The sequence below is a fragment of the Labrus bergylta genome, chromosome 15 (assembly GCF_963930695.1).
Source record: "Labrus bergylta chromosome 15, fLabBer1.1, whole genome shotgun sequence".
In the NCBI taxonomy this organism is placed as follows: Eukaryota; Metazoa; Chordata; class Actinopteri; order Labriformes; family Labridae; genus Labrus; species Labrus bergylta.
Window position 1 is genome coordinate 17,952,865 of NC_089209.1, and position 12,514 is coordinate 17,965,378.

General features: G+C 40.3%; 1 protein-coding gene across 4 annotated transcripts; it reads right to left on the reverse strand.

The window, feature by feature from the left end:
- Positions 1-415: 415 nt before the first annotated feature.
- Positions 416-12,362, reverse strand: LOC109982935 (echinoderm microtubule-associated protein-like 1). 4 transcript variants are annotated; one of them, XM_020632416.3, is made up of 7 exons: positions 12,001-12,362; positions 6,659-6,850; positions 5,046-5,175; positions 4,090-4,191; positions 3,600-3,628; positions 3,390-3,416; positions 416-1,249 (listed from the first exon to the last, which is right to left on the reverse strand). In XM_020632416.3, exons 1-7 carry the CDS (start codon positions 12,158-12,160, stop codon positions 975-977), a joined length of 915 nt encoding a protein of 304 aa, XP_020488072.2. In that variant the 5' UTR covers positions 12,161-12,362; the 3' UTR covers positions 416-974. The 4 variants fall into 4 exon arrangements, with proteins under 4 accessions (XP_020488072.2, XP_029132912.2, XP_065819701.1 ...); XM_029277079.2 differs by having other exon boundaries at positions 3,600-3,631; XM_065963629.1 differs by lacking the exon at positions 12,001-12,362 and adding an exon at positions 8,039-8,867.
- Positions 12,363-12,514: the final 152 nt, after the last annotated feature.

Sequence of the window (12,514 nt, forward strand, 5' to 3'; positions counted from 1 at the left end):
TCACTGGTTCATCAAAGAGTTAATAATAATAAGCTTATTTTTACAAAACACTTGTACATTTGCTAATTGATCTGGATTTACTGGTGTTACTTTAATACCCTAATGTGTGTCTTTAATCACTGTTATCCTTTTTGGGTCTTTGGCCTTTTTCTCCACAAGAGGGCGCTGATGTGGAGTTTTTAGACTGGTTTTATCGTCCTTCACACACTGGTTTATTAAAGGTTTCCAGATAGAAATCACCATAATTATGAATCCCAAAAAGACTAACAGACACATTACAATATTAGGCTTTATGGAGATTATTGAAAATAATATTCAAAGCAGCTAAAATAATAGGATACATGATGCCTTAGGACAGTTCACTTTGCTCAAACACATACTAAATGTAAGATAATATAGAAACAAGTCATTTCGGTAGTGAGCATATCTTTTATTCACTGTTTTATTGTCTTTTTCAAACTATAAAGAACAGAATTTTCATAGATTGTGTTAAATGCAGTTTAGTATTTATGCTCAAAGTGGGACACCAAAAACAAAACTAGAAACAAAACAGCGACCACACAAACATGACACACACACGCACACACACTGACATCAAACACAAGTTCCCTCTACCGCCCACAGACTCAGTATTTCACACAGAGTGACAGAGAAGATTTTACAGCAAACAACAAGCGTTCAGAGAAACAAAACGCAGGTACTAGCATGAGACAGATCTACGGCTACACTGAGGTCTCTGAGGAGGCTAAAAATGCATTACAGTTCTTATACTACGCTTGAAATAGGTGATCATGTGAATATTAAACGTGACAGTGATGTTTTCTGAAAATTGTTAAAGAATTGTTTTCAAAAAGACAAAAGATGAAAATTATGTAATCTTTGCACATTAAAACTCAATATTGTTTTTTTCAGAATTGAATAAAGTCTATATTTCTTCAAGCAGTCAATATAGGCTTTCAAAAAATAGTTTGCGTTTAATAACAGATCTGGAAGTACTGGCTGGGTGATTTGAGCGGGCTCTTGTAGCTGGATGTGTCCTGGGCCGTGTTGTGGCTTGTAGTGGTTTTCTGCAGGTTTAAGGTGAACGATGGGGTTGTTTTCCTCGCCCCCGTCTTGCTGCCCCCCTTTGCCTGAGGGTTGTGAGGCGCTGTCGTTGACCCGCTGCTGGCAGGCACAGAGGCCGAAGATTTGGCGGTCTCAGAAGACCCAGTCTTTCTTGCGAGGGGGCTCAGATAGATCTGCATAGTCACTAAGTGAAGTGGTGAAGTGAGGTGAGGAGGGTGAGCGGATGGACAGAGTGTGGATATTTAAAGAGATTAGGAGGAAAAAGACAAAAACAAATGGGGTTGCAAAGGGGTGAGGGGAAGGGGCATACAAGTCATGGTGAGATGTGACGAAAATGAAGAATGGGCATAAAATGACAGCTTAAACACAATGCTCCTGGCATTCCTCCTTTTCAACAACATGTATTCTGTATTTGTGATGAAGATTGAGTCACGTGTTGGTATAAGGGGACCATTTGTACAAAAATGATGTCAAGAAAGCTCAAGAAATATTTGAAAAAAACATTTGTCTGGGACTAATGTCCTTTTTAACTGTACCTCAGTTGTCACAAAACTATTTTGACAATCAGGCTGTCTGTGTCAGTTCAGCTATAAACTGTAAATGTGTGGTCTTGTTGCACTAGCTGTCGTTTCATTTTTGTTTCGCATGTCATCCTGTTGTCAAGGTTTCTTTATTCGTCTCCCTAGGGAGAAGTTTGTCTCGGACACTGGGAAATTGCTGCATGGACAATACATCAAAACAATATAAAAACAGTAAGTATCCATACACATACACACAAGCACACACACACACTCACTCCTACAATCACAGGTGCATGCACACTGTGCACATGTACACATGCCACTCCAAACGCTTACGGTTTCATACATATATACATGGCAACAGTTACCGGTACATTGGGGGCCTCCTGTTTTTCCGTTCATCCTCTATTTTTTGCTCTTTAACGAGCTTAACTGAAAAAAGAACTAATGAGTTTTTGAAGCGGTTGTGTTTGCACAGAGGAACCTTGTACCTTCTCCCTGAGTTCAGGAAAACATATTCGGAGTGCAATACATGGGAAGTGTCCGATAAGATGCCGTTGGCCTGTGTTGTATCATCCTGCTGTGTCTTTGTGAATGTTGCCCTCATGGCACTTCATTTCAGGCAGTAAAAATAACTATAAAGGAATGTTCGGTCCTGTTGCTGAGGGTCTTGTTTACTTTTGTAGCCCATATAAAGGCATCAATATTAATGTCAGTTAAAATCTCCTCACATGAGCTTTAACATATTGTGAACATATTTTATTTTCTGCTATGTATCTGGTTGTCATGTTGTCAGTTTTGCTCATTTTTAATCGAATGGCTCACATAGCTATTTTATTTTAACATGTTGTCTTATGTTCAGGATAAGCATTTTGTGACCTACTCTTGTGATTTTGGAAAATCACAAACTTGCATTGCGACACATGATGACAACATGATGAGTGCATTTCTAAAGACACATCAGGAGGACACATCAGGGGAGTAGACTACAAAGTAGGTCTTCTGCTTATCGGGTTACTTCAGGGTCAACTCTGGGTTTTGAGTACTAAGAAGGTAGTTCACTTGTCACCGGGGTAGATCACCACGGTAACCAGGTTATGTTCTGGAGAAGAGATCAGTTTGTAGAAAGAAACGCCCAGTGACCAATCAGACTCTTGGAACAGAGCTCGATGCTCATACACACCACGATTTCTCACTTTTCTGATATCACCCTACAACAGAGACTGATACAAGATCCTTGTACTTGTCGCTTTTATGCCTATATAATACAAAATAAAGCGCCCCTTTGATTTATATTTTAATGTTCATTTAATTGCTCTAATTGCTTTAATTGCTCCATACTACTCCGTTTGATCACGTCGGGTCTGCAGCTCAAATGAAACGTGAAACTGTCATGCAGACATGATCATGTTTTTGATTGGTCACAGGCTTGCCAACACAACGCCCCTGTTATGTGAACACGCCCATGGAAACACCTTGTTGACTTATCAGGTTGATAACCAGCTTTGTGTGACCTCTAAGCGTAATCTCCTTTGTCAGGGTTTGTGAAGCCAGGTCACCAAAAGATGTTGAACTCGCTCAGCGTTATAATGACACATGTGCAGTTTTATGTGGAGTTGACAACGACAAATATTTTGTAATTTGGACAATTGACAATCTGATTGTCAAGAGAGATTTGTCACAACTGAAGTGTTTTGACAAGCGTTTTGTCACATGTTAGGCACCTGTTTGACATAATTAAGACAAAAACTGCATCCCATATGCTGTAAGTGAAGTAAGTGTATGGTTGGGGATAAATCCTACCTTTGCAGTGTGTCACACGCCTCGACCCTGTACAAACACACAAACACAGAGGTCACATTCATTTCCACAGGGTCTTTAAAATCACCATTGTGTGTTGCTGTTTTTGAAAAGAGTTTTGGTCAGCAGTTTATTCACAGTCTTGCTATGAGACTGAATATTTCCAGAAACATGCTTGGGGGGGGACTACAGGATAACTTGGAGAGTTCTTACCTACATTGACTGCAGCGTCTTTGGACTTGCTGCTGTTCAAATGAGAGAGAAAGAGAGAGAAAAGAATGAAGACGATGACAGAGAGGATAAAAGAAACAGTCACCACATTTAACAGAAGCATAAACACTGTTAGTATCAGTTTGACTAAACCGTTGAAGACCTGCGTTCTGCTCTGAGTGTGATATTCTCTGTGGTTTGAGGTTTATTCATTTTAAACAGGAAGTCGAGGTTGGAAATAACTTAGACTTGATTGTGAGACATTTGATTCCTACTTGTTCAGCCAAGAATAACTTGTTGGCCCCAAAATCTATGGAAATTCATACATGCACTGGTTTGTAAGTATGCATGAGAAACTAAGAAATCAAACAAATCAATAAAAAGGGTGGAAGTGTATTTTTAGAAACATATTTGGCTTCATAATGACACAGATTTTATCAGCAGCACAGTATTGTGTCTGCAGGTTTTTAGAAATGTTAGAAAACGTTCTCACCTTTCCTGAGGTTTCCTGCAGGTGGAGGCCGAAGAGCTGGGTCGAGATCTGGCCGTCTTACATGGACTGTCCTTCACACTACCGGGTGGGCTCTTCACGCCACTGCAAGATGGGAAAACGCTCTGTTAGGTCATGTCTCTTTAGCTTTCTATACATTTTTACATAAAAATGCTACAAGCTTAGTCACATTCACCATAAAAATGGGGATCCAACAGTTAAATATATCTCATCTAGTCATGATAAAAACATTGCAAAAGACGTGAACATGACGATGAAGAATATGTCAATATTTAGAGGACAGAAGAGGACATCCCTGCTGCTGCTGCTGCTGCTGATGATGATGATGATGATGATGATGATGATGATGACAATGTCTTTAAGTGATGGAGATCTACCTCTCTGTGTATATCAGCATCTACCAGCTAGAACACATAAAAGCAGCAGAGAGAATAACTACAAAGCTGCTCTCTGACTAATGCTTTTTAATACCAGTATCATTTAAAAGGTAATTGAGAGGAAAACGTGTGCAGAGACGTTTCCTGCTTCATCACCCTGAAATAAAGCCGAGCGCTGTGATAATTATGGAGCATCCGTGTGCAGTGTCAGTGATAATGGAAGGTATCTGCTGGTTTCTTTCACACAATATAACGAGAGCTGAAGCTTCTTTTATACTGTGTGTACAGACTCTCTTGTTTCTCTGTGTGTGTTCATGATGGGAGGATTTGATTTTATTTGCCCTTTGAAAAATGTCAACCAATGAAGAAATCGAATTCAGCTCTTTAAACAGGAAGCTTATTGAGAATCTTTCAAATGTATTAAATTGTAAAAAAATACAAGTAGCTGGTGTTACAGTCCACAGCGCACTGGTTGCAGGTTTCACCCCCGCCCTTGGCCATTTGATGCACGTCCAAAAGATCCTCCTGTGATCTCATCTGAGCAGGAGCAGTTTGTGTTACCTGCGGAGCGGTGTGGGGCTGTAGTTCCTGGCTATGGAGCTAGAGGGCAGCGTGGAGCTCTTCTTCAGGAAGGCAGCGCTGGAGGTTGTCATAGGCGCTCTGGAGGGCAGAGCCAGAGACACAGGCCTCGCTGTAGAGACATACACAACGGAGTGAGTATGAAATATACACTGCTCAGGATCTGCACCACAAAGCTCTTTGGAAATGATTTAACTGGGCTTTTGCAGTCCTTGTGCATTCTCATCAGTCTCGACTAAAAATCAGCATCTGAAGGGTGTTCAGTTTGATCCACCATAACATTCAGTGTGCTTCTGGTAAAAACATTCAAATTAGAAACATTCAAATAAGGCATATTTCCTGACTGTTTGGATATTGAGGGATAAGGAGATGAAGAACCCATACTTTGTGTCCACTCTGATTAAGACCAAATATATGAACATGCTGAACACCTTTTCATTAACATCAAAAGAAGGGCTCATTTTGCCACCAATAGCTTATTCAATGACACAATAACTTCATTTTGACAAATATATGAAAGACTTTGGTTTTTTCAAATCCTCTCTAAATTCTTAGAGGAGCATCAAAACATTTAGTTCAAATCTATGCACAATTTGTTTTTTCACAACAGATTATAATTTATTATTTATTCAGGCAAAATGCACATGTTTTGGGAAAAGATAAAGTAAAAATCTCTACAAATCTGCACAAAATGCACTAGCAGAATGGTCCATTAAGTTTTCAAAATGGGTCAGACATACAGTAAATGTATATTCCATAAATATCCACAACATGGGATGTTTGTGGTGTCTGTGAAATTAGCAAATGAGCATCCAGCTGACAGTAATTAACGAGGAAAAAAGTTAGGTATCATTTTGTGGCTAATTTTCTGTATATGACTTTACATAACAGACCAGAGGTCAATGTTCTGTATACAGTACATGTAACACATTGTTACACATATTTATGCATTCACACAGATGTACCAATCTTCATGGTACGGTTGTATCGTACAGTCTGGACTTGTCCTAGTAAACTTTTACATAATGTTAAAATCTGAAGAAAAAAAGCTCAGTATGATACAGAATGAAGTAGCATTCAGAGAGTCGAAAATAAATGTACAGAACAGTAAACAGCCAGTGTCAACAAACATGTCAAAGAAATTTAGTTTTTTTTATTTTCAAGACGTATTTTTGGACTTTTTATGCTTTTATTGAGAGAAAGGACAGTGGATCGAGTCAGAAACCGGGGAGAGAGAAATTTGGGAATGACGTGGGAAAGGAGCAACAGATCTGTTTTGGACCAGGGCCAACCACTCTAAAGGACTGAAGACTCTGAAGATGTAACGAACGCACTAACCACGTGGCTACCGTAAACATTAAGTAACACTAACAGTAACATTAACACTCACATTAAGTCAAGACTGCAGTAGCAGCACTTAAACCACAATAAATGACAGTGGTGAAACAAATTCCTTGACAGTAGTTCTAACATACAAAGATCACAAACAAAATAAAGGTCTACTTAATGAAATCTGCATATTTTTACACCTTAAATCATTACATCATGACACATGGTGAGTGAAGGCAATAAGCCACACACAGAACTTTTCTCACCTTTAGCTCCTGATGGCCTCCTCCCTGCTGCAGCAGCAGCTTGGTGCTCCTCAGAAATGTTGAGTCTCTTCAGGACGTCAGCCAAAGAAAGCTTCAGCAGCTGGATCTCATCTTCCTGCATCTGCATCCTCTGCTCCAGGTAGGTGAGCCGGTCCACCACATCCAGACCGCTTGTTGCTGAGCTACGGTCATCTGAAGAGAAGACGGAGATGAGTAAATGTTACGATGGATGGATGGATGGATGGATGGATGGATAAATGGATGGATAAAGAGAGACAGACCGACAGATTGCATGACACAAGTCTGCAGCAGGACAGAGATTATGAATTTTATGCTTTCAATGACATTACATAACCAGTGACATGAACAACACTGAAAGAGGCATCTGATGAATATATTTTAGCATCCAAAATGTATCAACTTATAATTTATAAGCATTGGGTATTTGAAATTTGCAGATTTCCAAAAGCAAACCTTCAAAAAGTAACTGAGCAAAATTCCAACACTTAACAGTCGGAAGGTGAGAGGATAAGAAAGATGCCAAATGAACTCAGGTTGACTCGGACTGAAACCTTTCAAATGTTTGGTAAGAGAAAATATTGATCATGAGTGAAAATAGTTCTCCATTGAGAAAATAAGAAAGTAAAATAAACTGCTCAATCAATTTAAAAATGTGTAGGGATGACTGGGGATGATTTTAAGCCCCAATCCTCCAATCAGAAACCAGAAAACAGATACAGAGATGTAATCGTACTGCACATGCTCAGTAAGAACCTTAACCAACCAGGAAGAACACAGAACGTTGTCTACATCTATCACCTGCTTTATAATAAAAACATTTTAAAAAGTTACGTGATCATTTTAAGAGCTGTTATTACTGTCCCTTTAGGGCTTCCTTAGCAGACTGATGAACGTGTTTAACACACCTTCATTTGTTGGAGAGAAATCTAAGACAAATGCAAACATTTTTTGCAAGCTTCCCCACTGCTGAGTGTACTGCTGAAGAAAAACAACAAAAACTAAAACCCTTCTACTTTACTTTCAAATCTGAGCTTAAAACACAAGCCAAAGCATTGTATTTTATCTACTCAGTAAAATCTACTCGGAAAGCCAACTTAAGGTTCACTTTATTGCCAACAGGGAGAAGAATATCACATTAATGTAGCCTGTTTGTGCCTGTTCAGCAGAAATCAAGCTAATGAGGTCACAGCACAGCTGGACACAGCAGATCACACATACTGTAATCGCTTAGACTCATGTAAACAAAGAGAGCCCAGCACACATCCAAAACGATTTAAACTGTCAATAACAAGCATTGATTTCTCTGTCGATAAACTTCTTTTACATATTTTTCAGTAAAAATAGTTCACAGGTGTATACCGTGGGAGACACTGGACCCTGATGAGCATTCAGGGAGCTTCTGCTGGCCACTGGTTTGGCCTTCCTCCACCACAAATGTCTTCCTCCTCTTCCTCTCTTCTCGCGAACACAACCTCTCACTCCTCTTCCCTCCTCTGGCTCCGCTCAGATGGGTCGGCTCTCCCTCCATTCTGAGTTTGATCCACTGGCTGGTGTCCACTAAGATCTCATCTCCTTTGCTCCACTTAGCTCACACACACACACACACTCAGCCTCTCTGGTGTTATGTCCTCCTCTGTTACAGCATCCAGGCAGTATTACAGTGAATATGCTGCAGGAGGTGAGGTTAATGATGTTTTGATCCTCCGATTTATCCTTGGTGGTCTCCTGACTCACTCTGGGACCCTGCGATGTGTATGACGGAGCTTTAAGCCTTTTGCTGAGGGTGTGTGCTGGTATAAAGGTGGGGGTGGGGTTGATCATGCTAAAAAATCTCAGTAGTCGTCCAATTCAGCCTAAATTGTCTTTGCACGTGTGTGTGTGTGTGTGTGTGCGTGTGTGTGTGCGCGCGTGTGTGTGCAAAGTACAATGATAATCCCTCTGACTGAGCCTCTTTGACCCCGCCCCCACACATAAGCCCCATGTCACAACCAGAGATGGAGACACACAGAGAAAACAGTACAAATCAACCTGAAACGTGGCCTGTGGTTGTTTTGATTTGCAGTACAATCCTCTACATCCACAGAGGAGCCGAGGTCACAATAAAGGTAGTGATAGCAGATTGTCATGTCAAAGTGAACACCAAAGTGTTAAAGAACACACACACACACACACACACACACACACACACACACACACACACACACACACACACACACACACACACACACACACACACACACACACACACACACACACACACACACACACACACACACACACACACACACACACACACACACACACACACACACACACACACACACACTGCAACAATCCACTCAGAGATCCAGTTATGCAATGAAGTACTTCACTGCTGTTCTCCAGTAAAGTTTGTTATGAACAACCTGGTTGTGCATTTTCTGTTTCAGTTTGGTTTGTATCCTTAAGACCTGTTTTGTTTATTTAAAACTTTGAGTAGTGAAAAGCTCTTTTCAGACTGTGTTTCCACAATGACCCTGTAACTAAGCTCCCACGTCATCACGTCTTTGTTCATTATATTTATTCCGGGATGGTGTCCCAGTCTCTGAATTCAAATTGCATTTCGGTGTTGCAGAAGCAGGGCACAGTGTGAGCTCCACATACACACACAGTCAGCCATGCACACACACACAGCGCTGCGCCCCCCCTCTGGTTCAGCTGATCCCGTCTCACCCCTGTAACGCCTCTGTTACTACCTCCGAAGACGGTACACAGGTGGGATCACTTTATCTTCCCAATACGCCTCAGTGACATTCATATTGAAGGTGAAATGTCACAGGGACGTAAATATCGCACCTTGAAACGGCAGTCTGAACAGGGCTGAAGATAGTAAACAAAAGTCTGTCTGAATATGTGGGTTAAAGAGTGAAAATAAAAAAATTCTAAAATGATGGTGATGGTTTAACGCAAATAATTACACTTTTGAAAAGTGAGCTATAGGTAAATAATTCAACAGGATAGAAAACAATTGCTCAAAGTTGTCATCAGTTGATGAGTGATAAACCAGCTAGCTAAAGGTTTACTGTAAAAAGATGGGCTAGCTGAATAATGAATTAAACTGTTGAAAATAAAAATAGTATAGGCGAACAGGTATATCAAAACTGTTAAATTAGTTAGCAAAATGTAGCCTGGTAGATAAAAGAGTCAAAATCGTTGGCTGAAAGTAGGCCGATTGGCTCGGCAAAGTAGTTCAAATAATCTGCTGAAGGTAGAAAATATATGACCAAATGATAACTGATAAAACAGGTCGTCAAGCTAGCAAGAGTAGTGAATGAATAATGAATGAATAAGAGTTAGAGAAAGACTTTAGATAAGATGCAGCCAGTTTGCTAAACATATAAGTTAATGGTTGAAAAAGTTACCTGCCAGTCATCAATGGATGGTTGAAATATATGGATATATAATTAATGGTTTACTCGTGAAAAGCTCTTAAATGGCTGAAATGTTTAAACTAATAGTGTGAACATTTAAAGGACCAGCTTCTTTACCACTTACAGTGATCGTTGTAGTAGTAGTAATACTGTGAAAGTTAAGATGAACAGACCTACTGTAAACTTAAGTATATGAACAATAACATCGACTTGACTTTCTTTGACTGATCAATTACAGACAGTTTAAATGAACTGTAATGCAAGTTTGTCTGACAGTGATGCAGTTCATTGTTTAGTGCAAATGAACCCACAAAATCTTCTAAAATGCCTCTTTTGTTTAAAAATTGAATACAATTCCTCAGCTCTTGGGAGGATGTAAATCATTTGAAATGTAAGATTTTCCTCCTGATGAAGCTGATCTTCTGTGAGAACAGGCTACACTTTTTGAAGCTCACAGCCAGCAGTAATCTGTCTCTCGTGGAGGGCTGTAACTCTGTGTAGGACTGTGATTTTCTGTTCCTCCTCTTGTCCTGGCCGTGACACCACCCTCGTGCCACCTCCACACACTCCATATGGGATTGGGATTAGAATAGCACATAATCCCAGTGCTGTAAAAGGGAATTAGCAGCCCAGAGCTCAATCTCTGCACTAACTCAGCTATACAGAGAACAGGCAGGCTCCTTGGACGCCTTTCATGCAAATGAAAACACAAATATAACACGTACACTAAATCTATCGTTTTGCCCCTGACTCTATCTCTCTCTCACACTCTCACACACACACACACACATACACACACAGGTTCTCACAAGAACATAGGGCTTCGACAGCGCTTACAGTTTCAGAATTCATATGCCTGTTATGTGTCTTAGCAGAATGAAAACACATTAAGACAGAGCAGCAGCGGTGGTGTGTTTAATCTCTGCTCGCAGATGGTGTTTCTTGAATGAAGGAACAGCATCTGTCTGCTCAAATCAGCCTGCATGCTGACACATACATGCCACGTGTGCACTGGCAAACCTTTGCATATTAGTCCACTGATACTAATATCCCTGAGGGTACGGGGCATTTCCCTAAATCTGCTCAGCTGAGGCACATTCCAGCACACCCACAGTTTGACTGTGTGGCATGTGATAGGCCGGACAGGAATGCAGGAACTGTGTTTCAAATCAAACTTGCTTAATCAAACAAGGTATCAAACAAGTTACAAGTCCAAAGTGCCAATATCAAACAAGAAAGAAACAATAGTTGGCTTTTGACTTCCTGTATTAATAAGTTAAATCATCAGGTGTATGATGCAAAATGTCAATCAATTTAAAATGAACATTATTAAAATGATTTCCTCTCAGCCCATGATTGATTCATGCAGTTGTCTATTTTGCTGCGTTATTTTTGATTTTCATCAAATAACGTTTAACTAACAAACTTGATATACATGTAGACTTTAGTTAACAACTATGTAAATAAACCTGTTAAAATGTGTTTAGACAGTACCTGTATGAATACAGGCCAGTTAGTGATAAAAAGGAAGGGATGTAATATAATATTTTTTTACTACACATAAAGATGCACTTCAGTCTTTAAAAACACTTTAAAGCTTGAATTAATTTGTTTTTTAGATAAACATACAGTGCATGAGAATTTTTTTAAAGGTTGGTGTATTTTCACTTCCTAGAGCACCACAAATAATATTCAAAAATAATCAAAATTGCATTTTTCTTTATTATAGGGTGGAACCTGAAAACCATAGAGAGAGCAAAACTGATAATTTTGTACACTGATGCTTTGGCAAAGTTTATCCTGAAAGTTTCACTTTGATAAGAATAAAACCAGGCTACCTGCTTGACTGCATACCAAAAGTAAATTTGTCATTTTGGTGAATGACACTTCAGAATCTGAGGTAACTCATACCTATCATGAAGTCAGTGTCGGGGGCCAGCAGGGAGTCACTGTGGTAGCACTCCTTCAGCGAGGGCCTCCTCAGCAGGTCGTGTCCTGTCTCCTCCATCCCTAGACCCTGGTCCAGCAGCTCCTCCATGTGTGCATCCCCCTCCTCTGTGCCCGCTGCCATGGCCTTGATGGAGTGCTCTTATCCGTCTCTAACAAAGTTTTCACTGCCAGGGTTTAATTCACCTTCCACAAACCAACAGTGGCCAGCCCCTCCCACTCTCCTTACCTCCCTTCTCCTTACTCGCTGCCCTGTTTCAAGAAGAGCATATGGAGGGTGCAGGGAGAGGGTGATGTCACTCAAAGGACAGATTAAAGACCTGGTAAGCCATCTGAAGCTCAGGACAAGACTATGAGAGAGGAGTCTGATGTGTAAGAGAGACTATAAATGTACAGACAGGGGTGTGTCAAGAAGTTTTGACTGTGGGGGGCCCAACCAGGGTACCTACTTATGGGGGAGGGGGGTTACACATATAAT